The following is a 27,200-nucleotide window of genomic DNA, read 5'->3' as shown; positions in this document are numbered from 1 at the left end:
CTGGTGGCGTTTGAACCAGTGATTAACTTAAAAACTGCAATTTTGTCACCCTGAATTTCAAAATTATGTACAATGAAAAATTTTAGTCCTTACTGCGCACTTAAATATATGAATTATGTCACATTTAGATCATTGGCATATACCCATTTATTTGCACCACATTTTTAAATTGGCACATTTGATGCAGCTTTCGAGCAACTCGGGTTCGGTTTAGCACTTGTTATGTTGTACAACAACTAGTGGTAATGTAGTAAGCGTGTATGTGTGTGTTCAGTGTCCGCGCTCCCCCCCGCGGCGCGCCCCCCCCGCCGCGTCGCCCGACGCCGACGAGCGCTACGACCATCCCGCCATGACGCGCTCGCACATCGAGGTCAGTGCACAACCACCCGCCCACACTCACACACTCACCCGCACTCACATACTCATCGACACTCACTCACCCATACACTCACCCAAACTCACTCAAACCTTCACCCAAACTCACTTACATACTCACCCAAACTCACTCACACATTCACCCATTCTCACTCACACACTCACTCATACTCTATCCCATACTCACACACATTCACTAATGTGTGTCTCGTGTGTTGTGTGTAAGCCGCGTGTGTGTTGCAGGCGCGCTCGCCCGACGCCGGCTCGCTGCGGCACTCGCTGTCCGCGCAGAGTGTCAAGGTGAGTCACTCACTCACTCACTAATTGAGCTTCGTGTGTCTTACTATAATCACAGTTCAAATCTCTTCCAAACCATGATTAAAAAGAATTACTTACGTGTCTTGTAATGGCACTGGACTTACCAAACAGGTGCAGATTTTTTTGAGATTTACTTATTGATGAAAATGATATCCAGAAGGGTTTGAAGTAAACTGTGGTTGTGTTGTACAGGAGTACTCGTACTCGTCTAACGGCGAGTGTCGGTACCCGGCCGCCAGCGGCGTCGCGTCGCCGCCCTGCCCGGAGCCCTACTACGAGCGACCCGACAGGTCAGACACCTTCTCCCTACTAGCAAACCAGTTCACACTACATAGATGTTGATCTCTAAAGCTCTCCTAATTGCTGTAAAAAAATATATTAGAAAATCTTTTATTTTCAAACGCCAAGGTAATATTGTTGTAAATTACTTACTGAAATGTAGTTTGTTTTGAAAAACGAAAACTTGAAGAGTTTTCTTTTGTATGTCTGCACCCCTCTCCTGAATGGTTTTGATTTGAGATGGTACTGGTCAAAGGATATGGGATAAGATGGGTGTTATGGGGAGTCTTCAAAATTGTTAGGTTGCGTCGTGAATAGAATGAGCAAATATGTAGTACTAGCTTCTGCCCGCGACTTCGTACGCGGATCCTGTCCCTTATGCCAGCGAGTACGGGGTCAGCAAAATCAAAGATCTGAGTCGTCTGATATTGAATTTTAAGGGCCCGTTGACTTGAAAACCACGGAATACGCATAGCCATTAGAAACGTTCCATATATTTAATTTTTGTACTTCAACGGCAAAAGCACAGCAGACTAAACAAAACGCTGAGAACTGAACCGCAATAGACGTGACCATAGGGATAAAAGTAGTGATTCTAATTAGTCCTCATGTAAGTTGTGTGTGGCAAAAATATTACACGTATTATTACGTAAAAAAACATTAAATGTTACTGAGATGACACAGTCGTGATGACTTAGTGGAAGTCGTGGTTGTTTAGTGGGTAGAGAACCAATCTCTCAAGTATGAGCGTGCGTCTTTGATTCCAGGTCTGGCAAGTACCTGCCAATGCAACTCTTCTAAGTTCGTATGTACTTTCTACGTATATTTTGGATACCAATGACCGTTATTTAGAGGGGATGTTAAACTGTAGGTTCCAGCGACTGATTCCATTGGCCCAGTAAGTGAGCTGGCGAGTCTCCACCTGCCATTTTTACATACGTATCTAATACATTGTCATCGACAGGTGCCATAGTTCCCATAGTTTCCCCATTCCTAGTCCATTAGCATCCCATCACTATAGCCCAAGTAGTATTCATCCACAGTTAGCAATGGTATAGCACAGAACCGGGGATTGTCTTTTTTTTTAACGACGTCCACCGGGGATTGTCCTTGCGTTCATTTCTATAGTGTATAAAGGGATAATCGTCGGTTCTGTGTCACCATTTCATTAAAGTTGTCTCAAAAGGGCTTCAGCGTATTGGCTTCGGCCTAACGTTTGCCTAACGAAAATTCGGAACTCTGTAGTCCTGAGGTCTGGAAGAGACATACAAAATAATAATGAGAAATATATAACGCAACAAATTCGGAGAGTGGGGGCTCGTGACGCCACGTCTAGGTATGTAAAATTTGTACTATGCATTGACTTAACACAAAATTCAAGCGTATTATATCTTCGTTATTATTTGTTTGTGAGAAGGAGAAAAGAAAAAATACGTGTCCATTATTTTAGGGTTATCTAAAAGACGGACTAATTACTTTTTTTGATCACCATACCTATTTCATAACATTCATTTCTATACATTTCAAGTGAAGTATTGCTCTTGAAGTTCCACATCAGGTGTTCCAGATCTTCGATGTTTATACGTCAACAGAGAGTGCTTATCAGATTGAACCACTTTTGCTAAAACGTCATATCTTTATATGCTATAGTCTAGCTGGGCTCCTGGGGTTCCACATCAGGTGTTTTACATCTTAAATTTTTATAAGTCAACAGAGAGTGCTTATTATAGGTCGTAAAATTGACGATTTATCTATTGGTGCGATATTACTCGGTGGATTGCCAGAAGAATATGATCCCCTTGTGATGGCCCTAGAAAACTCTTACGTGGACATAACGTCACAACTCGTGAAGCAGAAGTTGCTTAATGAAAGCGCAAAACGTGAGTCGAGGGAGTTAGTTTTTGCTTCTAAATTGTCGAGAGCGAAGAAGATTGTGTGCTACCGATGTAAGGAGCCTGGACATAAAAGTCCGAATTGTCCGCAAAAGAAAAAAGGACAAAAGTCAAAGCAAGGATATGTCAAGGAATCGACATTAATGTCTTTTGGTGCTGGAGGAAGTATAAGTTCGTCGGATTGGTACGTGGACAGTGGCGCCTCCACACATATGTCATGCAAAAAGGAATGGCTTTCTAACTTCAATTCTAATGTTGAGAGTAAAGTAATAACTTTGGTCAATAATAAGAAGGTTTCTTCGACAGGCATTGGTGATGTACAGTTGTTAAAGAAAAATAACTTAGAATTAAGTAGTATTAAAAACATTCTTTTTGTTCCAGAATTAAGCACAAATTTAATTTCTGTAAGTAAGGCAGTTGACAAAGACATTACTGTAGTTTTTGATAAAAGAGGATGTAACATGTACAACAATAACAACGTAAAGGTAGTTGGCAAGCCAGTAGGGCACGCAACACGCAATGTTGGTGGGTTGTACAGACTCGATCATATACCTATTTGCCCGGTAAGCGCAATGGTTGGCGATGTACATACTTCTTCGAGTTTGTGGCATCGCAGGCTAGGACATTTATGCCGCGCTGCGTTGGAACACCTGCGTCATGGTCAAGCAAAAGGTATTGAATATTCTTCTTTAGATAAAAACCCTTGTGTAGCTTGTATAGAAGGAAAACAGTGTAGAAAACCCTTCAAAACTATTGAGTATAAGAAAGGTACTAGAATGTTGGAGCTTATACATTCTGACGTTTGTGGTCCTTTTGATGTTTTTTCTTTAGAATCGAACAGATATTTACTCATTTTTGTAGACGATTTTTCTAGAATGATTTTTTCTTATTTTATACGCTCTAAAGCGGATGTTAAGAAAAAGTTTTTAGAGTTTGAAGCTCTTGTTGAGAGAGAAACTTCTCTTAAAATAAGAAACTTACGTACTGACAATGGCGGTGAGTACGTCAATGCTGAGTTCGAAGCTTATCTTGCTTCAAAAGGAATTAGGCATCAGACCACTGTTCCATACTGTCCTGAGTCTAATGGGGTTGCTGAGAGGACAAATAGATCCTTAGTTGAAAAAGCTAGGTGTATGCTGCAAGATAGTGGCCTACCCAAGACTTTCTGGCAAGAAGCGGTACGTACAGCTACTTATCTTAAAAATAGATGTCCACACAGAGCTTTAGAGAATCGTACTCCGTATGAGCTATGGTATAACAGGAAGCCAGATCTTGCTCATTTACGTGTTTTTGGTTGTCGTGCATACGTAAATGTACCCGCTTGCGATCGCCATAAGCTAGACCCGAAAGCAAAGCAGTATATATTCGTTGGGTATTGTGATGACAACAAATCGTATAGATTTCGAGATCCTATTAATGTTAGGAAATCCATTAAAGGACGGGATGTAGTATTTTTGGAGAATTGTTTTTCAGATACGGTTCCGAAAAAGGATGAGTCACCTGGTCGTGACATTATTCTCTCTTCTGATACCAATATTTTACAGGTCCAAGGCAGCTCAGCAATAGAGTCAGCCTTGAATGATGATTCTGTGGCAAGTACAAGTAGTGCTCCTGCTGTACCTACACCACCAGCTCTACCTATTTCTCCTCTTCCTGAAACTTCTATAGTTCCTGCTGAGGAAGAAGTAGTGCCTGTGGAAACTGGTATGAGGTACAATTTGAGGGATAGAAAACCTGTAAATTATCGCTGTACTGTCTGTTGTTCGACGATGCTAAGTGGTGAGTTAACAGACGAACCTTATTCTTATTCTGATGCTCTTTCAAGACCTGATAAAGCTAAATGGGTAGCTGCTATGGAAGACGAATACAACTCCTTGATGACCAACGGTACTTGGACCTTAATAGAGAACAAGGGTCAGAAAGTTATACCGTGTAAATGGGTCTTCAAGTTAAAACGTGATTCCGAAGGTAACATTTGTAGATACAAGGCACGTTTGGTAGCTAAAGGTTTTCATCAGAGTTATGGTATTGACTATGAGGAAACTTTTTCACCGGTTGTTCGTTATTCGTCGCTGAGAGTTTTAATTGCGTTAGCAGTTGAACAGAATTTGAAAATGCATCATTTAGACATAGACACTGCTTTTTTGTACGGTAAACTTGAAGAGAATGTGTTCATGGTACAACCTGAAGGTTTTATTGTTGAAGGCGAAGAGACAAAAGTGTGTCATTTGAACAAATCGCTTTATGGTCTCAAACAGGCAGCTAGAGCCTGGAATAAACGTCTTGATAAGGTACTTCTGGACTTAGGCTATAACAGATTACAGTCTGAGCCCTGTATTTATTTGAAAAGAGGTCCTGAAAATATTTCCATTCTAGCAGTATACGTAGATGACTTAATATTTATCTATGATAATGAGATTGAGCTATCTTACTTAAAGAACGGTTTGACAAAATATTTTGGTGTTAAGGATTTAGGTGAACTCAGCTATTGCCTTGGTTTGCATATCGCTAGGGAAAACGGAACTAACGATGTGAAGGTAGACCAAAAACGGTATATTTTAGAGACTTTGAGTCGTTTTAATATGTCGGAGTGCAAGACTGTAACCACTCCTATGGATGTAAGCATTGACCTGCGTTCTCAAACTGAATGGGCTGGCAATGTTCCCTACTAAAACTTAATTGGTTGTCTTATGTTTTTAGCTATCAATACTAGGCCTGATATTTTGTTTGCTGTTAGTTTTCTTAGTCAATTTAATCAGAATCCTATGCAGGCACACTGGACTGCGGCTAAGCGTGTCTTGCAGTATCTGAAAGGTACGTTGGATTATGGACTAACTTTTAAAAGAACTGGTGAACCCTTATGCGGTTTTGTCGACGCTGACTGGGCCAACGGCAGTGACAGAAGGTCGTACACAGGTTACGTTTTTAAATTAGCTAATGCACCAGTGTCGTGGGAATGCAAAAAACAGCCTACAGTAGCATTGTCATCGACTGAAGCCGAGTACATGGCATTAACTAGTGCTGCTAAGGAAGCTGTGTTTTTACAACGCCTTATTGGAGAAATAACTGGTGAGTCTTATGTAGTTACACTTTGTAACGATAACCAAAGTGCTCAGAAGTTGGCGCAGAACCCGGTCCACCATAATCGGACCAAACATATTGATGTCCGATATCATTTTATTCGAGAATTGGTCGAAAATAATAAAATAAAACTATCATATTTGCCAACTGACAGGATGTTAGCGGATATTTTAACCAAAGGGTTGAGTCGTTGCAAACATCAGCGTTGCGTGTCAGATATAGGCTTAATGATATCTTAAGTTGTTTTTATTTTATTTAAGTAAGAATTGATTGTTTTGTTTTTAAGTTTTGACTAGGTACTCTCGTGTTGTTTTTATAATTTACTTTGTGAAAAGTACAGTCAGGTAAATTTAAGTATGTTTATTGTAAGTACAGACGAGGACATTTATAAGTTTACTTGTTTGTACAGTCATGCACGATTAAAGGGAGGATGTTGAAGGAGTTCTTATATCTAATCGTACTGGCTGTTACAGTATTTATTTTTTATATTTCAAATATTTTTATATGTCACTTGACTTGTCAAAATTTCACTCAATAAAAATTTTTCCCTTTACATAATATCGTATTTTTCAATTACAACTATTTTACAACACTTATCAGATTGAACAACTTTTGCTAAAACGTCATACCTCTATATGCTATAGTCTAGCTGGGGCCCTGGAGTTCCACATCAGGTGTTTTAGATCTTCAATTTGTATAAGTCAATAAAAAGTGCTTATCAAATTGAACAACTTTTGCTAAAACGTCATACCTGTATATGGTACAGAGAAACTGGGCTCTTGGGGTTCCACATCAGGTGTTCCAGATCTTCAAATTTATTATCTCAGCTGAAAATGCTCATCACATGAAACAATTTCTGCTATGGCACCATTTTTGTATCTCTTATAGTTTTGTTGGTCTGTTGGTGTTCTGCATCAAGTCTTCAAGTTTCGAAGATAAATTATAGCCTATATATTGACCAGGCTTAATACTGATACAACAAAGAAAAAATAATTGAAATCCGATCAGTAGTTCGGAAGATTAGCGTGTACAAACAAACAGACATACAGACAGAATTTTTTTTTTGGATTTGTTCTCCATTACTGTTTCTAAACCCCACCCAATTATTATTTTTTTAATATATTCAATGTTCAATGTACAGACAAAGTTTTTTTACAGATTTATTATATGTATAGATATATTGACGTCTCGTCATGTCCCCCTCACATGACAGATGGGCTTGCAGGTCGGAGTCGCTGACACAGCCGAGCACGGCGCGGGAGTGGGAGTACCCGTCGGCCGTGATGGCGGAGCACCGCGGCTTCACGCGCCGCCCCGTCGCGCGCAACTCCAACCTGCTCTCCGCCGTGCTCTGCCTCGTCAAGGAGCTCGACTACCCCAGCCTCGAGGTCGCAGAGATGGCCGTCAGGTAACACCAAACTACCCTCCATAACAGTCCAGTCCTTACATGTTTACACTGAGGTCATCGACCTGAACGACATTCCGTGACATATTGCTATACTCAGGTTGAGTAGCGCCTTAAGTAAAGGTTGACAATTTTGACAATGTAACACGAATGCAAAATAAACTACTGCTGAAAATAAGGACTCAATTTGGATAATTGTTATCATTGTATTTAGGTACATAGATTTTTTAGCTAGATTCTATTTTTAAAACCGAGTCTTTTTCTCCCCTAAAAGTCCCGTCAAAATTGTTTACGTTTAATTAAATGTCTACTCAAACGGAGTGTATACAGATATTTTTTTGTTTGGAATATCACTCCTCTGGTCACCCTGTATAATGTTAATGAGATCAAGTTGTAAAACAAGGTTCGTTTCAGATGTCGCATGGACGAGTTGGCCAACAGCCAGTGACGCAGCGCCGCGCGCGGTGACGTCACCACTCTCTAGTCAGCGTGCGCCACGCCACGCCCGCGCCACGTCGCGTCTGCGCCACGCGTGCAGTGCGACACGCGAATGAACTGTTGTACATAGTGAGGCCGCCCGCGCCGACACACATACTCGTACCTACATTACTAGCCTCGGTTACATGATCAAGTTGCTGGAACTTTAAGACTTCAGTTTGTCTCGACTTCCCTCGGTTCCATAGTCAAACTAGGAACCGATGTAGCTTAAGTGTCTTATTATTTTCTAATCAAATTAATTTTAACGGAGGACGAAAATGAATTTGAACAGAATCCCAATCGTAAACAAACGTAGGTAAATGTACTGAATTACATAGTAACGATGAACAAAGCGACTTGCCGTTTGAGCGCCTATTTTATGAGCACCCATACTTCGAATACTTAAGACTTAGCGCAAATAAGCTCCCAAAATATGTGCTCAAACATTATTTTACGAAAGTGTGTAATGTTCCTGCCTACTCCACGGTAGTGTGAGTGTATGTGTGTACATAATAATATGTATGTGTGCGCGGGCGGCAGTGAGGAGCAAATTAATAAGTAATGTACTCGTAATTAATTGTATTGTAATAAATTAACTTGCCGTAACAATAACGACGTTTTATTTACCTCCCACTGCTCAAGTTCACAGCACCCGGTGAGACTGCGGTGAAGTCGTGGTGACTCGCCGATTGTATTGATATTTACCTCCCACTGCTCAAGTTCACAGCACCCGGTGAGACTGCGGTGAAGTCGTGGTGACTCGCCGATTGTATTGATATTTACCTCCCACTGCTCAAGTTCACAGCACCCGGTGAGACTGCGGTGAAGTCGTGGTGACTCGCCGATTGTATTGATATTTACCTCCCACTGCTCAAGTTCACAGCACCCGGTGAGACTGCGGTGAAGTCGTGGTGACTCGCCGATTGTATTGATATTTACCTCCCACTGCTCAAGTTCACAGCACCCGGTGAGACTGCGGTGAAGTTGTGGTGACTCGCCGATTGTATTGATATTTACCTCCCACTGCTCAAGTTCACAGCACCCGGTGAGACTGCGGTGAAGTTGTGGTGACTCGCCGATTGTATTGATATTTTACGAATATAATTTAATATTGGCGTAAGTATGTCCAGTAGTAAGTATGTAGATGGTGATATATATCACAAATATCTTGGCCAAAATATAATAATCCAGTCACGTTCAGCTTTGTTTGTTCGCAAAAACCTGAGGTTCCGTCCTAAAATCTGAATCTATATAAAAAAATGTTTCCGTGCTTGGAAGCTACACTGTCCATGGTAGATTGATTTAGGATATATTAAATCTGGGTACGGGAAGTTCTAAACGACTAGTTATGAAAATCTCAGTGAGAGAAAAGTATCTCGAAACTAATGAAGGTCGTAAAAAATTGATCGTCATCATTGTCACCTGGCAATGTGCTTATTGCGCTGTGCGGCCCGCGCTCCGGCTGCACGAGGCTTCATCACAGCGGCAGCGACGACGATATCAGCCACTACTACGAAGCACGGACAACTTTCCCTCATCTATACTAATTTATATCACTACATAGTATACCTAAAACAAAATATTTAAAACTACGCAACGGATTTGAATGCCGTTGCACTCCGCACCCGTGCGACGCCGCGGTGGGTCGCCAGTTGATTTATAAAGAGGAAAGATTTGATTGTTTGAAGCCACCCTACCTGTGCTGAACATGGGGTTACATATGGGCTATGTTTTATCCAGATACGGGAAGAAGTTTCCCCTGGACGTGGTCGAATTCGCGTGGAACAGCTAGTCATCATTATATCAGCCACTTGGTATCGATTGCTTAACATAGACCACATCCCATGCCCATCCGGGTGGGTTCTTCTCTTTTAACCAAAATGTAATAAGAATAATGTAAAAGAACGTCTGGCAAATAAGGATAGATAGCGATGAAACGTAACTGTGTTGTGCAAGCTACTGCTGCATATACGATGTGAGACTACCGCATAGAAGCATGAGTAGAAGACGCCCGAGTGGAACCTCTTTGTTGGCAACATTCGAACGTGGAAAGCGTTGACAGGTGTCACGTGGCGACAGCCGCGAGTGCGCAAACCGCCGCCATGCTGGTCGCGCGCCACACCACCGCCACTCGCACGCCACGGCCACGCCTCGCGCCGCGACCTCGCTGCCATCCCGGCGACCCTCGGCGACACATCTCATACAGCTAGTGCATCTCTAGGTTAACGAACAGGTACGTGACGTGACAGATACGCGTGTGCTCGCGTGCTCCCCACCTGCGCGGCTCGCGGCCGACTCATGAACTCTGCAAGTAAGTAGCGAGTACCTGATCATCATAGGATGTTATCATTTCATAAAGAAGAGTCATGATGTAGAGAGTCATGGTAGAGTTATCTCCCGCGGTGTTGTGACAAGTGCAGTGGTGTGTGTGTTTATTGCAGGCGGCGGCATGTCGCTGTCGGCGCGCTCGTCGTCGGGCTCGTGGTCGCGAGCCGGCGGCGCGCCGCCCGACATCATCGACCTCGACAAGTTCATGCGCGGCGCCGTGCGGCCCCCGCGCCCCGAGCCCGCGCTGCGCTGCGACCAGCTCGTGGTGGACGCGGGCGGCTTCGGGCGCAAGCAACCGCCGCCGCCGCCCGCCGCGCCCCTCCCCGCGCCCTCGCGCGCGTCCAGCAGTAGCGGCAGCCGCCCGCCGCCGCACGCCAAGCGCTTCTCGCACGACTCCGGCCTGTCGGACGGCAGCTACGCGCGCCGCAAGACGCGGGCGGCGCGGCGCGGCGCGGGCGAGGCGCGGCGCGGCGCGGGCGAGGCGCGGCCGCCGCCCGACAACGCCTCGCTGCGCGCCTTCCGCGCCGTGTGCGAGCGCGCGCTGCTGGACCAGCAGGCGCAGATCGCGCGCGTGGCGGCGCTGTGCGAGCGCCTGTCCGAGCGCCCCCCGCGCCCGCCCCGCGCGCCCCCGCCCTCGCCCGACACCCGCGACGTGTCCTCCTCCAGCCGCAGCACGCGCGACCAGCGCCGCAAGGACAAGCACCGGGTGCGTCACACCCGCCCTCGCCGCACCCTGCGCCCCGCACCGCCCTGTCTCACGCCCGCCATGTGTGTCCGCAGACGGAGGAGTGCAAGACGTACAAGATCATCATGAACAAGCTAGACGAGCTGAACCGTCTGTTCGCGGCACGCGCGCGCTCCCCCGCCGCCCCGCCCGCGCCCCGCGCGCCGCCCCCGCGCCGCGCCGCGCCCTCCTCCGTGTCGGTGTCGGTGTCGGACAAGGTGGTGGCCACGGAGCCCGAGCGCGCTGCGCAGACGGCGCGGGCGGGCTCGGGCAGCGCGCGGCTGTCGGCGCTGCGCGCGGTGACGCACGCGTGCGCGCTGGACATCCCGCCGCGCGACCCGCCGCTGCGCTACAACGTGGCCACGGAGAGCGTGCTGCAGGCCGACTCCCGCGTGCCCTCCAGCGCCGGCGACCCGCGCTGCGGCTTCGACCTCGACGACCCCGTGCATGTGAGCATACCACCCGCCACGCATGTCGGGCCCCTTCACTTGTCCATGTAGGACTTCGAACATTAATATAGTTATCCATGGTCTTCGTACTCACATTGGAACGGCATGTAAATCCGTAGACCCTAGGCCTACTACCAAAAACTAGGATACACATCTCCGAATATGTTTAATCCTCTGCCACCTGGTATGGCGTTCCAATGTGCGCAGGGCATGACGTGTAAGGAATAATGATTCAGTTGTACTCGCAAGCGAAACGCCTGCAAGCGCTGCCGGCGGCGACGCGGCGCGCGCGCAGCGTGGAGACGGCGGAGCGGCGCGGGGCGGCGGGCGGGGCGGCGGGCGGGGCGCGGGGCGGCGGGGGGCGGGCGGCGGGGGGGCGCGGCTCGCTGTGCGCGCTGTGTCGCGGCTACTGGCGCGCGCTCACGCATTACCTCGCCGCGCAGATCTTCTGCTACCCCGAGACCGCCTGCGTCTAGCGACACTCACTACTGCTATCTTATTACTATTATTCTATTATATCATACTTCTGAATTTATCCTGCCTTTCCTTGTCTCGACTCCCTGCTTCATTTGTAGCTAATCGCTATAGGTATATATCAGGGGCCCGATTCTCCTAAGTTAATAATGTCAAAATCGAATAGTAATCGAATCGCAATACGATCGTAATAGCAGTTTTAACCATATCGGGCATTCTGCTACTAATATAAGACCAATCGTATTCGATTGACATTTGATTGGTGTGCGATTGGTATGCTATTTTGGTAATTTTGGTCTATACGGTAGTTTGCCGTGCAATCATTTTGCAATCGTAAAACATTTGCAGACAAAATGATTCATTATTGAATGACAGAAGAGAATAAAAACGTTTATTTCAAAGAAAAAATAGCGGAATGCCACATACGCTTCAATAGTAATCGAGTCGGGATTGGATCTCAGTCGAATCGAGTCGAACGTCAATCGAAGGTCGCTTAAGTAAAATTAGGAGAATCGGGCCCCAGGGGCCCGACTCTCCTAAGTTAATATTGTCAAAATCGAATAGAAATCGAATCGAATATGATCGCAATAGCAGTTTTAACCATATCGGGCATTCTGCTACTAATAAAAGACCAATCGTATTCGATTGACATTTGATTGGTGTGCGATTGGTCTGCTATTTTTGGTGATTTTGGTCTATACGGTAGTTTGCTGTACAATCATTTTGCAATCGTAAATCATTTGCAGACAAAATGATTCATTATTGAATGACAGAAAAGGATAAAAATGTTTATTTCAAAGAAAAAATAGCGGAATGCCACATACGCTTCAATCGTAATCGAGTCGGGATTGGACCTCAGTCGAATCGAGTCGAACGTGAATCGTATGACGTTTAAGTAAAATTAGGAGAATCGGGGCCCTGGGCCCCCATAAAATAAATAATAATCGAGTCGAACGTGAATCGTATGACGTTTAAGTAAAATTAGGAGAATCGGGGCCCTGGGCCCCATAAATCTAATTTTATAGATTAAAATTTTACTCAAGCATTAATATAAAAATATATAATTTAAAATTAGGAGAATCTGGAAATCTGAATCTGAATCTCACCATTGAATGGTATCTCGGTCAGGGCCCCGATTCTCCTAATTTTACTTAAGGGTCATACGATTCACGTTCGACTCGGTTCGACTGAGATCCAATCCCGACTCGATTACGATTGAAGCGTATGTGGCATTCCGCTATTTTTTCTCTGAAATAAACGTTTTTATCCTTTTCTGTCATTCAATAATGAATCATTTTGTCTGCAAATGATTTACGATTGCAAAATGATTGTACAGCAAACTATATACCGTATAGACCAAAATCACCAAAATAGCAGACCAATCGCACACCAATCAAATGTCAATCGAATACGATTGGTCTTTTATTAGTAGCAGAATGCCCGATATGGTTAAAACTGCTATTGCGATCATATTGCGATTCGATTTTGTCATTATTAACTTAGGAGAATCGGGCCCCTGATCTGACGCCTTTACAATAGATACTATATAAAATTGCTATCCCAACAATTAGGCGTCGTGCAGATAAAATTCGCAATTCTTCCTTCGACGTCCGCCGGCATGTAGGTCATCATCCTCCTGCCCTTATCCCAATTTTATTTGTGGTCGGCGCAGCATGTTTTCTTCTTCCATACTCCTGTATCTGCCGTCATCTTACATCTTACCTCGCACCCGCCCGTTTTGGTGCGACCACCCTTGTCCATTTCCCACAGGAGCCGGGTGCTGCTCCTGCGCGTCGCCTGTGGGTTACGCTCTCTCTAGTCCTATCGCTCATATCATTTACTCTCTCCATGCTGCAGAAGTTTTGGCATGAGTTTTATGGTCGGCCGCCTGCGTGACACCAACCCTCTTTGGGAATGCTTTTGAGGTGATTTACGCGTCACCGTGCGGGTGGCCCAAAGTGCAGATTTTATGCACTAGCCTTTAGGTTCCCTTAGTCGCCTCTTACGACACCCACGGGAGTGAGATGGGGAGGTCCTGTTCTGATCCGGGACCGCCTTTTATTTGCTTCATCATCATCCTCCGAGCCTTTTTCCCAATCATGTTGGGGTCGGCTTCCAGTCTAACCGGATTCAGCTGAGTACCAGTGCTTTACAAGAAGCGACTGCCTATCTGACCTCCTCAACCCAGTTACCCGGGCAACCCGATACCCCTTGGTTAGACTGGTGTCAGACTTACTGGCTTCTGACTACCCGTAACGACTGCCAAGGATGTTCAATGACAGCCGGGACCTACAGTTTAACGTGCCATCCGAAACACAGCCAATGGTGTCTAAGATATACTTAGAAAGTACATACAGACTTAGAAAAGTTGCATTGGTACTTGCCTGACCTGGGATCGAACCCGCGCCCTCATACTTGAGAGATTGGTCCTTTACCCACTAGACCACCACGACTTTTTTATTTGCTTCAATGTGGTAATAACTGTTCCACGTTAGTGAGAGCCTACTTAAGTAGTATTCTGGCACAACCTGTTTACATTGTCGTTTAATTCTGTGTAAATTAATGAAGTTACCTAATATTGGTATCTTATTCGTGTTAATTAAGTAACTAAAATAAATAAATCACAACATGATTACAATTTCCAAAGCAAGGTCATAGGTCATACGCAAAAGAGTTCATAAGCTATCAGCTGTTCTGTCTGCCCTCCGCGAAGTTCTCAATCAGATCTGACAGCAGCGAGGGTTGTCTCTGGCTGAAAACACGCGTTCACGAAAAAAGAAGTTGATGACAGAACAGAACAAAAGAAAATTTCGGCCATGACTCAATCAAAATTACACGTGAAAATAAAGTCTAAAATATGAGCACAGCAATCAACACGATGTAGTGAGCTGCCCGCACACAGACTGCGAAAACCAAACAAATATGAATAATTCCGGCGCTGGCATCTGGTGGCTGCTCTGTCTACTAATACAGGTGGGTGAAGTGCTTGCATGAGAGTGCGGGCGCGGCGGGCGGCGTCGCGGCGGCCGGAGCAATCGCAGCGGCTGCACGCGTGCTCTGTCTCGCGCGGCAGACACGTGTCACCAGACGCGCACAGTGTTTACACTCTCTATCCGTGATGTGAATATGTGACAGTGCACTGACATGACTAGGTACCAAGCCCTGCGAGATACAGCTCCAAACTAGTGACTCGCGTCGACACATTGCGAATACTGCTCATTTATTTTCAACAACTACTCTTGTAATAGATGTGTGCATTAGGGCTGATATAAATAATGTCGGGACACCTTTTTCACACACGGTCGGTTAGCCCCATGGTAAGTTATTTACTAACTTGTGTTATGGGTGCTAACACAACTGATAAACTACATATAGCTACATATATACATATTTATAAATAGATATCATAACACCTAGACCACAACCAACAAGCATGCTCATCACACAAATGTCGACCGAACCGGGAATCGAACCCGGGACCTCAGGTTCGGCGGTCCGGCATGATGACCATTGCGCCATCGAGGTCGTCCTGTATTACATGTATACATTGTACATATAATTAACTTCTGTTCTTTTTCAGGTTTATGGCTTTTAAATGTTGCTTTTTGCAGGATGATTTATTATACCTAATGCATGCTTAAATTTGTTGCTCGTCTTAATTACAAGGACGTAAAAGGGAACCCGCGGTCAGTGGATACGAAACGGGACACTATGAAAAAAAGACTTAGAAAAATTTCACCAAAATCTATCGCCTAATCAAGCCTTCGGGACCCGGTGGGATGTGGGAGTAGAAGGGTGGGGAAACACCATGGTGCACCTCAAGGTCATTCAAGGTCAGTGACCTTGACCTCAAGGTCAATTTTTAATGTAAAATCCCCGATTCTAGTTAGGTCACTGACCTTGTCCTTATGGTCCTTGACCTTGAGGTCAAGGTCAATGACTTGAGGTCAAGGTCCATTTTTATGTATAATCCGCGATTCTAGTAAGGTAACTGACCTTGTCCTCGTGGTCCTTGACCTTGAGGTCAAGGTCAAAATTTTTAAGTAAAATCCGCGATTCTATTAAAGTCACTGACCTTGTCTTCATAGTCCTTGATCTTGAGGTCAAGATCAATGACCTTGAAGTCAAGGTCAAAATTTTTTAAGTAACATCCGCGATTCTAATTATGTCACTGACCTTGTCCTCATAGTCATTGACCTTGAGACAAGGTTGAAATTCCGAAAAGCAAGATCCGTGATTTCCTTGAATAGACAAGGAAGCGTGTGTGTGTGTGTGTGTGTGTGTGTGTCTTCCCCTGTGAAAGCCATACATACGTAAGCGTAGTCGAGTGTTAAAAAAATTGTATATGTCAAAAAAGGGACATGCAATCCAAAGGTTTTCTGTGACGGCTCCGGCGCTGCGGTGCTCCGGCGGTCCCACGCGAGCTTGTCGTCGCAGATGGTTACTACGCTTACCGCCGCAGCTTTGGCTTGCTGGCCGGCTCCGCCGGCCAGCCTCAGCTGCGGCGACAAGCGTAATAACCACCTGCTCCTCAGCTCGCGGGCCGCCTCGCCCCTACGCGCCTACGCGCTTTTGAATTGCTCTCTAGGGTTGGGACAAACTAGACCACGTGGGGTCGGATTTGCAGCGATTCGTTTCTATTTATCCCTTCTAACCTAACTTATCCGAGTCGGGGTGCCCCATGCTCCGAGCTCGCTTCGTTCGCTCTTGTATCCTAAATTTGGGTCAATATTAATGGTTAGTGACCTTGAGGTGACGGTCGTGATTCTGGAGGTCAAGGTCGAATGACCTTGAAAGTCATAGTCAAGCCTACATTGGGAGTTTCTGGAATTCCATTGCATGACACTATCGACTCCCTAACTTGAAGTGCAAAAACACAAACGGTTGGTCGGAGACAAAAATCACCCAGATGCTTTTCGCCATCGTTTTTACGACAAACGGTTGGTCGGAGACAAAAATAACCCAGATGCTTTTCGCCTTATTTTTAGGTGTTCTATACGATAGAATCAAGAAAACAACGATTTGAGCGAAATAAAAAAAAAATGTTTTTTATTTTCTAAGTCCCTGGTGCCTTTATAATGGAATCCCTTCGACATCGTTTAGACGACAAACGGTTGGTCGGAGACAAAAATCACCCAGATGCTTTTCGCCTTATTTTTTGGTGTTCTATACGATAGAATCGAGAAAATAAACAAAATACAAAAAAATAATTTTTTGCAAAAATTTTCTAAGTCTTTTTTCCTCAGTGTCCCGTTACGTACACTCCAACCGAACCCGCTGTGCGAATATTGCGTTAGTTCCCGAGCGCAGCGTCAGGTCAGTGCGTCGTAACGATGATGGCTACATGGATATCGTGTGTGTCAGGTGGTCGGCGCTCTTGCCTGCAAGAAAAAGCCGTCGTGCCGCCCGCCGCGCTGCCCCGGCGGCTGCAAGCCCAAGTACTGGTGACCTGCACGAGACACACTTCTACACGGAGGAAAAATACGTGCGAGGAAACCGAAGATTATGGTGAGAGCTTCGCGCCGGTCGAGCTGGGTGGCAGTAGTGAGTAGTAGCGCAGTGACGGTCTGTGTGCGCAGTGGTACGAGTTGGCCGCGTCGCTGTGGTGGTGGGTGCTCTGCCTCGTGGTGGGCGCGAGCGGCTGCAAGAAGAAGACCATCTGCCGCCCGCCGCCCGGCGGCAAGCCCGGCTGCGGCGGCCGCGGCCGCCCGTGACGTCACGCGCCAGCCGACGCTCAGCTGCACCAAGCCCTTAACGTATGTTCTGCGCGAGTCATGTTCTCAAGACCATATTCTAGGTCTGGCAATTTTATGTCTCCCTCAAAATAAAAATAAGACTATACCTATAACTTTTTGGGTTTCCTTACATTAATTCTCTTACCATAGATTTGAGATGCGAATCCCCATTATAGCTTGCGACATATTTAAGCATCACATATTAGTCACTCTACTGATGTACCTATCTCAGTTTTGTCTACACTTAAAATCACTCGGTTGCCAATGTTTCTACTATTCTATATGTATGATACTTACATACAAACCTATTGAGACCACAGGGGCCCGATTCTCCTAAGTTAATAATGTCAAAATCGAATAGAAAACGAATCGCAATAGCAGTTTTAACCATATCGGGCATTCTCCTACTAATAAAAGACCAATCGTATTCGATTGACATTTGATTGGTGTGCGATTGGTCTGCTATTTTGGTGATTTTGGTATATACGGTAGTTTGCTCTACAATCATATTGCAATCGTAAATCATTTGCAGACAGAATGATTCATTATGAATGACAGAAAAGGATAAAAACGTTTATTTCAAAGAAAAAATAGCGGAATGCCACATACGCTTCAATCGTAATCGAGTCGGGATTGGATCGCAGTCGAATGTGAATCGTATGTTGCTTAAGTAAAATTAGGAGAATCGGGCCCCAGGAGTGATGTTCTCTGTTTGGCTTCTTGTTCCAGTGTACCTAACAAACATCACTGGAGCATGCCTGGAGCAAGTTCTTCCAGAACGCACAAATGATGGCAACTAAGAGGAGGGAGCTCAATCTACTGCACATACAAGCTTTCATCCAAGAATCGATTCTCGTGAGTATTGTAATTGTGACATATGTGAGAGGCCTACTGTGATATAGTATGTTATAATATTCACGCTAGTGTTTGTTCGTTGTGCGCAGAGGTGCGCGGACGGCGAGCGCCGGCGCCCCGGCACTCAGCGCCGCCGACACCACACCGTCTGTCTTACGGCGCTTTTGTAGTCGTCATATACTTACTATTACCCTTTTATACATAAATCAGAAAATATTCAATAAAAACACAAAAGGCAATTTTTCATTTTTTTTATTTTCCTTAAAATTATGCTCCTTACATGACTAAATAACTTCAGTAGTTCCTGAAACAAAGAGATACATCTGTTACAAATTGAATTGTTACACGGTAATACAACACAAGTGGTGAAGGGCGGGCGTTTTAGGGACTGTCTTTTGTTTTGACCTTCAAAAAGTGCTGATCTTCAGCCAACTTTGAATAAATGATTTTTTATCTTTATCTGTTGTCGCGCTACACTACAGTCGCGAGTCCTATACACTAGCAGAACATACAATATGTTTATATTCATACCCACTGCTAACTGGACACGATGCAATGTGCTTATTGTAAGGACATTGATCACAGTGAGTGCGGTGAGAGGTGGATTAGAGAGACTACTACTATGTACTCACTTAGTCAGTATGCCGTCCTTCTTGGTGAGGCGCACGATGCAGTCGTCGGACTCGCCCATGCGGCGGATGGCGCCGCACACGACGTACATCTTGGCGGTGTCGGCGGCGCGGCCCGTGGCGGGGTCCACGTCCGCGATCACCAGCTGCACCGACGCGTGGTCCTTCGCGTGGATCAGACGGTTGCTGGCCGAGCTGCAACACCCAGGAACAACACTCAATATGTGCACACAAACCGATGTAATGTAGTGTGGGCTGTGATTTGTACAACTGTAATAGTTGTTACATGTAGTTGCAAGAGTCAAATAGGTAGCCACAACATGTATGACACTGCTATATTGCAGTCCCAGTAAGTAGTATTAGACAGTTCACCAACGTCAACATAGTAGAGATGCAGATGGCACGATGATGAACTTACTAAATATTGAAGTATCTTTTTTTCTTACTACCTATAGTTCGGCCATTCAGAGAATGCGTTCCTGACACGTCGCGATTGAACTGACGACGTAACTTTGCAATGGCGTTGCAGTTACGATAAAAATATTTTTGCTGGTTGTTTACCGTTTTAACAATTGAGGAGCATTAAAACAACATTATTATATCAATAATCAATGAATGTTATAATTCAGTCAGTTCAATCGCGACGTGTCAGGAACGCATTCTCTGAATGGCCGAACTATAATAGAAATGTTATAAATTCTATATATGTGTAGGTCTGTTACTTATTAATTTCTTGCACACAGCTACTACAAATAGAAAATCACATTGTGTCACAAGTGGATCCACACACCTGCGTGTAATGGATTAATACAAAAACTAGTGAATATTTGTTTCATGAAACTAGATAGAGACATTGTTTATACATCTGAGTAACAAACAATATGTGAAACTGAAAAATTAATCATATTTATTGGTAAAATAGTTTTGTATGTGTAGCACAGCTACTTTTAATATGTGCGTGGGGTAAGTAGTGCCCTCAGAAGGTGAAACTGCTCTTTCAGTACAATCATAATATACAGAGATACAGGAATAAGAATTTATATAAAACTAGCTGTTTCACCCGCGTCCCGGGGAACTTCTGTCTGTTCCTGGTAAAATATAGCCAATGTTGCCTGGAACAGCTTAGCTTTACAACAGGCCCTCAGGGTACAAACTACAAATGTTTGTTCTTTATCATATTAGCATAGATGTATTCGTTGAGGCTCAGAATGTCAACTTCCTAAAATGTCCCCTGGTACCAAAATGTCAACTTCCCATAATGTCCCTTTCCCAAAATGTCCATTTCCCAAAATATCCCTTTCCCAAAATGCCCATTTCCCATAATGTCCCTTTCCCAAAATGCTGCTTTCCCAAAATGTCCCCCATTCTTAGAATTAAGTGTTATAACCCAACTAAAAAATAAAATACAAATAATCGTCCTCACTTGTGATTGGAAGTAAAGAAATGTAACTACCAACATCATAACTGTTAGAATGAATTATTATGGTCACATTTAGACGATCTTATTCGTGTTTGAGTCTACCTGGTATCCCAAAAAATCACCGTTAATATTAAGCTGCGCTGGCCAACGCCATAGAACGACCAATACTCTAGAAGGATGGCACCGACGTGTAAATAGCCTTATACCAAAGAATCCAAATTTCTATTATTTTTTTATATAAGATAAAAAAAGAAAGCAAATACTGGGATAGCCGTATACAGGATTCACTATTTAAGCAGACCAACCGCAGAAGAAGGCTCAGAGATATTGAGTTCGATAGAAAATATGCAAGATATTTAAAACAATTACAAGGGAATCATCTCACAATTCAACAATTTTTAAAGAAATTGATATTTTTGAGACTTACTTTATCTAATTGAATTTCTTTCTAAAGGATGATGGGTAAAATTGGCCGGTATATCCAATGAAAACCATTCGCATATCAAATGATATGCTTATACCCTAAGCTTCATTTTTTGTTATGGGCAAAACCTTCTAAACCACCGGAGAAAGAAGATATAATACCTGATAGCATAGGACAGCCCATGGACTTGAACCACTTCAGTGCGTATGGGAGGGATGTTTAAGTGCATTATTATTGTCAATAATTGTCAGAACGAGTCACAGAAGGTGTCTGTGCCCATTTTTTCCAAGTTTATTGAAAAAAAAAAGATTATTTAGCAGGTAGTATTTACAACGTATGGTGTACATATTCCGCCGTTCTGGTGAGTCTAACCAGCATAACCAATGAAAACCATTTGCATATCAAATGATAGCTTATACCCTAAGCTTTATTTTTTGTTATGGGCAAAACCTTGTAACCCTCCGGAGAACGAAGATATGACACTTGATAGCATAGGACAGCCTATGGACTTCAACCACTTCATTTTGTATGGGAGAGATGTTTAAGTGCATTATATTATTGTCAATAATTGTCAGAACGAGTCACAGAAGGTGTCTGTGCCCATATTTTCCAAGTTTATTGAAAAAAAAAAACGATTATTTAGCAGGTAGTATTTACAACGTATGGTGTACGTATTCCGCAATTCCGGTGAGTCTAACCGGTATATCCAATAAAAACCATTTGCACATCAAATGATAGCTTATGTCATAAGCTTCATTTTTTATTATGGGCAAAATATTGTAAACCACCGGAGAACGAAGATATGACACTTGATAGCATAGGACAGCCCATGGACTTGAACCACTTCATTTTGTATGAGAGGGCTGTTAAGTGCATTATATTATTGTCAATATCAGTCAGGACGTGTCACAGAAGGTGCATGTGTCCATATTAAAAAAATATTAAAAATATAACAGTTAGTATTCACAACGTAAGGTGTAACTATTCCGCTGTTCCAGTGAGTTTAACCGGCATAATCAATAATATCCATTATTGGTGGAACATTGTTAACCACTGGGGAAAAAAGATATCAGTCCTGTAAGCCTACGACTGCCTATGGAATTAAACTACTTTGGCACGTATGGTATATAAGAAAAACCTATCTTCTTATCTATAATATAAAAATGAATCGTAAAATGTGTTGGTAAGCGCATAACTCAACAACGCCTGGACCAATTTGGCTAATTCTTTTTTGTTGTGTTTGTTATTGTCAGGAGAAGGTTCTTATGAAAAAAAATAGGGTAAAGTAGAGAAGTCAGTTGACGGGAGCGAAGCCGCGGGCAAAAGCTAGTTATTAATAACGTAGCTTTTCCACCACTGAAAGATTTTCCAAATCAGTTCAGTCAAGTTCGTAGCCTATTTAATGCAAATACTTGTCGGGCACAGACATCATCTAATAGCCAGGATATAATACATCTTGCTTTGAAATATAATCCTGTGGAATTAGAGGTGTGCTGGCATTTGTAATAACATCCGTTAAATAGTGAGGAAATACTGTTTTCCCGTGCGAAGCTGGGGTGGGTCGCTACTTTTCTAATAATTCGACAACCCAGGGCCGACTATCCTAGTGCCGCAGAACGAGGAAATGCTATCTCCAATAATGGAAATAATATACGGTGGTAGAAGTAAAAGTTTTTATGTTTTATTTTGCTATTAAAACAATTATGCCTAGTTAAGACCGATTTTAATTGATAGTCTACCCTAGGCTTACTTAAATAAGTGATAAGTTGACGAAAATACATCATACAATGAATTTTTCTACTATGGATTTTATTTTAACAAAAAAAAAATGGTGCAAAAAGTATAACTCTTTTGTGCCCGATTGTACTTATTTCCGGTCGATTCTTGACATGGACTGTTTTATTTCAGTAACTGTAGGGTATAAGCAATAATATAATATACATTAGAACTTTATTGGTTATCAGGCCAGGGTTCATACAAAATTGCCCATCATCCTTTGATAATAATTTAACGCTTAATTGTGTCACTCTGTATCTGACTATTAAAACCCTATTGAATTACTGTGTACTTGAACGTATTAGTTCTAATTAAAGTTATTTTTTTATTGTTTTTTTTTAAATATTTTGATAATAGATAACTATATTTCATTTCAAATTCCTTTTCTTATAAAAAATTGACGAAAGAATTGATACCACAAATATTTAAAATAAAAAATTGATTATTATATTGATTTTTATGTTATAGTTGGGTTATAACACTTAATTCTAAGAATGGGGGACATTTTGGGAAAGGGACATTATGGGAAATGGGCATTTTGGGAAAGGGACATTTTGGGAAATGGACATTTTGGGAAAGGGACATTATGGGAAGTTGACATTTTGGTACCAAGGGACATTTTAGGAAGTTGACATTCTGAGCCTCAACGGATGTATTGACATATCTTGTAACTTGTGTTTGTTTGTTATTCTTGCATTGATAACTAGTTGGGGCAACATTTAGTGCAGTGGGAGCTGTTTCTCACTTGTGAATGGAAGAAACTTCATCTCATTAAGAGTACGACACTCATGTGGATGAATGTGACACAGAGTCTTATTTATTCAATGCAACAGGAAATATCCATAAAACTGAATTATGTACATAGTATGGAAAAGACAAGTGCATCAGAACGACGCGGTAGCCAGGCAGATTGTAAGTACAGGATGATGATTACGCTCTGCTTTAGCGTACAATAGCGCGGCACTCTTAAACTCAGGATCTTTTGTTATAACTTTATATTTTAAACCAAGAGCATGGATCTACCATGCGTGCGATACTGGTACTAAGTGTTCAAGCATAGAGTAGATATGTCGTGAGCACACGCAATTGTCCAGGCGTGCCGCAGTGGCGCAGCGCAATGTGGTCAACACAGTATAACATAACCTCAAACGTCACTCACCATTTCCTCGGGCAGTACAAGTCAACGAATTCTCCGGCGTCGTTCTGCATGTTGTATGTCTGAAACACAAACGTTTGCGTGACCACAGGGCTATTTTTCTACAAAAATCACTTATTAATTAAATACAAATTAAAATATTCACCTAAGCACACTAGCAAGTCACGGAAATGACAGAAGCGAAAGAAAGAAACAGATAATAAAAAAATGAACATGGCGGATAAAAAAAAGTTTCTTAGCTGTTGGTTACTAGTCTTTTGATACAGTTGTTGCAGATTTTATTAGTTTTCCTTTTGCGGATTTTTTCTTAGATAATTTTACCCCATTAAAAAGTTTCCAAATTTTATTTCATGTCGTCAATAATATATGTATTCTTTATCATTAACGATACTAACGTCAACATCATCAGCCTATCGCAGTCCACTGCTGGACATAAGCCTCTCCAAGTGCACGTATACTGACATACTGCCCCTATACTATTATGTGGTCTACAACTAATAATAATTATTGGAGCTCGGGGGATTGATTTTGTTTAATATAAAGAATTGTATTATTTGTTTTGGCGCCGCGCCGTTCGAAAGAAATTTGTGGAGCAAGTGACCATCTTGTCATAACGAATTCTTCCGTGTTTCAGAACATAGAGTATAGTAATTACTAAAAGGTTTCAGAAGGCACGATAAACTGTAGGTCCCGACTGTCATTTGAACATGCATCTTTGGTAGCCGTTACGGGTAGTTAATGCTGCTAAGTTAATAATGAGAAAATTGCATAACAATTGAATCCCAATAGCAGTTTTAACCTTAACCTGCTATTGCGATTCAATTTTGTCATTATTAACTTAGGAGAATCGGGCCCCTGAACAGATCCTATACATATACAACAGACTCTACGTTATTGTGTAGCTCAAACTATTTAGATTCAAGTACATTGTTAAACAGGTTTTAGCCAAATTTTATCGAAAAATAAAATATTTGTGGAATTGAGTGTATTATTTCATGATTTTTTAACTGTTTAATTAAGTATATACAATGCAAGTGTTCGTTAAATGTAAGTCCTGAAACACGTTTGTTTGTTTAATATCTGAATTAAATATGTGTAAACATGTGGAAGCTTAGCAAGTGGAAGATAGCAAATATTCTTATAGACATTGTTAAATAATTTGGTATAATTAGTCTGTTCTAGCTTTTTTTTAAAACAAAATAAATAAAATACCTTCGTTTCCAAACGCCCGGTGGCTCTTAAGTGTATACGGAAGATCTTGATAGGATAAAACAAGATTTTCTGCCGAATACAAGCTATTACCAACAAACTTTCATGAAAATCGCGATTTAAAGAATATGACCTTGAGGCAAAGTTTACCTGCCCTGTACACATCGGGTGGGTGGGCGGGGCATTTTTTGACGTTTCGTAAAAGATATCGAAACGCGAGTGGTGTCAAAAGAAGCGTCTCGGCGAAAGCTATCCAATGGTATGTGTTTGAGAGCAAGTATAGAACAAAATTTAAAAGATTTGGTCGAAAAACTGATTTTACCTAAAAGTGTCAAAATACACACAGAATAACGTTTGTTTGGCCGAAATTGGTAAGCAAAGATCGCACTCCATAGGCCCGATAAGAAACCACATGTTTTGTCAGATATATCTATCACAAATTAACTATCAGAGTAAGAACTAACGTCCAGAAACCAAATATAATGCAAAGTTATGTATGGACTTCCAGCAATCTAATTTTGTGCAACGTAGGTACAATATTCGAACACACACAACTTTGAGCAACCTAAAGTAGTGAAGCCTAACTTTGAGCAACCCAACATAATAAAACCTAACTTTGTGCAACCTAACGTATTGAAACTTAACTTTGGGCAACCTAACGTAGAGAAACCTAACTTTGGGCAACCTAACGTAGAGAAACCTAACTTTGTGGAACCTAACGTAGTGGAACCTAACTTCGGGCAACCTAACATAATGAAACCTAACTTTGTGCAACCTAACGTAGTGAAACCTTACTTAGCGCAACCCAACGTAGTGAAACCTACCTGCTCCGTTCTGTCGTGGGTAAAAAAGCTCAGATGATGTTGATGAAATAAATAAATATTAAATAGGTGAAGTTTTGTACGTGACATTAGGTTGCCCAAAGTTAGGTTAGGTTAGGTCATAGACATAATATTAGTAAACAGGACTGCGCACCTTTATCCAAAAAACGAGCCGAGTGAAATAGTTAGTACGGAGGCTGTCTGTCCCTTTCTAATAGGGTGACTATGAGATTAAGCTATGTGAGACAAATCCGAATTTGCTAAGATTATTAAACGCAGATTGGTATTGAAGTTTTAACTTACGGAGTTTGTGACCTTAAGATACTTATAAAGGCTTTTAATAATTAGCGGGAATTAGCAGTATAAAAGCAGGAAGATTCGAAGTGAAAACTGTTTTTTTTTTATTTCTACTTCATATATAGACTGGTGAGCCATTTATGTCGGCTTTCTTCATTTTTTGGGAAGCTATAACAATAGTACAACAGTTTAAAATCCATCACATCACCCATATTTTCACTCATTACAAGAATTCATGGGCACCCTAGTTGTTTGGTTTACGAAAATGTTAACCTGTGGAACCACCATAGGATTAACTTTTACAAGTATAATCGCAACACTTTTTCACCATTTAAATAGTTTAAATTGATTTCATACAAAAAATATAAACAAAATTTTAAACGCTGATTACGCGCCAAGAATGTTCAGGGTTACCGCTAGAAAAAAAAAAAAACAAAATAAAAATTTATGTTGTTTATGTTTTAAGAATAATAATTTATAGAAATAATTTATTCGTATAATAAATTAATGCGATTTTTATTAATTTGTTGACTTACAATTGTTAAAATAAGATAAAAATATATGTGATTCAATTGTTTTTTTGGGAAGACAAAACTGTTGATCACAACATTTTTTTATGCTGGCAAGGTGTTAGAAAGAGACAAACGGCCTCCGTTCTAACTATCCCTCTCGGCTCGGATTTGCCTCTGTGTATTATGCAACAAATTTAGTACCTTATTGCGTTGGAATAGAGTTCATTTTCGTAAATATATATTTTGAGCGTGCGCAATCTTGTTTATTATATTACATCTATGGGTTAGGTTAGGTTAGGTTTTTTTTTTTTTTTTTTTTTTTTATTGCACCCGCCATCGTGGGTACCGCTCAAGTTTCCTCTGACGGAATCAGAGACTTTGTTTGTCTTTTTGATTTTTGATTTTCTTTGCTGTGGACAAAGACGCTCCGGATTAATCCGAAGCGTTTCTGTCCACGACAATTTTACAAATTTGTTCAGCAAACATAAGGAAATCGCCTCTTAATTTTTTATTTGCGATGAGCTCGAAGGCTCTACTGGCTGCCACATCTGTTTCGAGAGGGAT

The 27,200-nt window shown here is 42.4% G+C and overlaps 3 protein-coding genes and 1 long non-coding RNA gene across 19 annotated transcripts in view; 3 read left to right on the top strand and 1 right to left on the bottom strand.

Moving 5' to 3' along the window:
* Positions 1–8,436, top strand: part of LOC124643229 (cilia- and flagella-associated protein 410) — a 46,837-nt gene extending 38,401 nt beyond the window's left edge. For 4 of the 9 annotated variants that reach the window (XM_047182110.1, XM_047182114.1, XM_047182108.1 and 1 more), the window contains 5 exons: positions 275–370; positions 619–675; positions 886–983; positions 7,159–7,353; positions 7,765–8,436. In XM_047182110.1, coding sequence (XP_047038066.1) covers positions 275–370; positions 619–675; positions 886–983; positions 7,159–7,353; positions 7,765–7,798 — 480 coding nt within the window. In that variant the 3' untranslated portion in view covers positions 7,799–8,436. The remainder of the gene's footprint in view (positions 1–274; positions 371–618; positions 676–885; positions 984–7,158; positions 7,354–7,764) is intronic. The other 5 variants (XM_047182115.1, XM_047182117.1, XM_047182112.1 and 2 more) reach the window with 3 other exon arrangements.
* Positions 8,437–10,276: 1,840 nt separating this feature from the next.
* Positions 10,277–11,804, top strand: LOC124643192. The gene is made up of 3 exons (XM_047182074.1): positions 10,277–10,861; positions 10,936–11,328; positions 11,565–11,804. The coding sequence occupies exons 1-3, from the start codon at positions 10,277–10,279 to the stop codon at positions 11,802–11,804; spliced, it is 1,218 nt and encodes a 405-aa protein (XP_047038030.1).
* A 2,485-nt stretch (positions 11,805–14,289) lies between these two features.
* Positions 14,290–18,631, top strand: LOC124643378. Of its 6 annotated transcripts, none has more exons than XR_006985925.1 (5): positions 14,290–14,775; positions 17,167–17,310; positions 17,382–17,558; positions 18,267–18,392; positions 18,482–18,631. It is a non-coding gene; the product is annotated as an uncharacterized LOC124643378 (long non-coding RNA). The 6 variants fall into 6 exon arrangements; XR_006985924.1 differs by lacking the exon at positions 14,290–14,775 and adding an exon at positions 14,786–14,954; XR_006985926.1 differs by lacking the exon at positions 14,290–14,775 and adding an exon at positions 14,786–14,954 and having other exon boundaries at positions 18,462–18,631.
* On the bottom strand, positions 18,628–24,041 carry LOC124643377 (40S ribosomal protein S21). Of its 3 annotated transcripts, none has more exons than XM_047182352.1 (4): positions 23,943–24,041; positions 23,801–23,859; positions 19,025–19,216; positions 18,628–18,696 (listed from the first exon to the last, which is right to left on the bottom strand). In XM_047182352.1, exons 2-4 carry the CDS (start codon positions 23,848–23,850, stop codon positions 18,687–18,689), a joined length of 252 nt encoding a protein of 83 aa, XP_047038308.1. In that variant the 5' UTR covers positions 23,851–23,859; positions 23,943–24,041; the 3' UTR covers positions 18,628–18,686. The 3 variants fall into 3 exon arrangements, with proteins under 3 accessions (XP_047038308.1, XP_047038306.1, XP_047038309.1); XM_047182350.1 differs by having other exon boundaries at positions 18,628–18,713; positions 23,943–24,036; XM_047182353.1 differs by lacking the exon at positions 18,628–18,696 and having other exon boundaries at positions 19,021–19,216; positions 23,943–24,036.
* Positions 24,042–27,200: the final 3,159 nt, after the last annotated feature.

Source organism: Helicoverpa zea, chromosome 27 (assembly GCF_022581195.2).
Source record: "Helicoverpa zea isolate HzStark_Cry1AcR chromosome 27, ilHelZeax1.1, whole genome shotgun sequence".
Lineage (NCBI taxonomy): Eukaryota > Metazoa > Arthropoda > Insecta > Lepidoptera > Noctuidae > Helicoverpa > Helicoverpa zea.
Note: the sequence above shows the minus strand (reverse complement) of the source record. Positions and strands in the feature narration are given on the sequence as shown.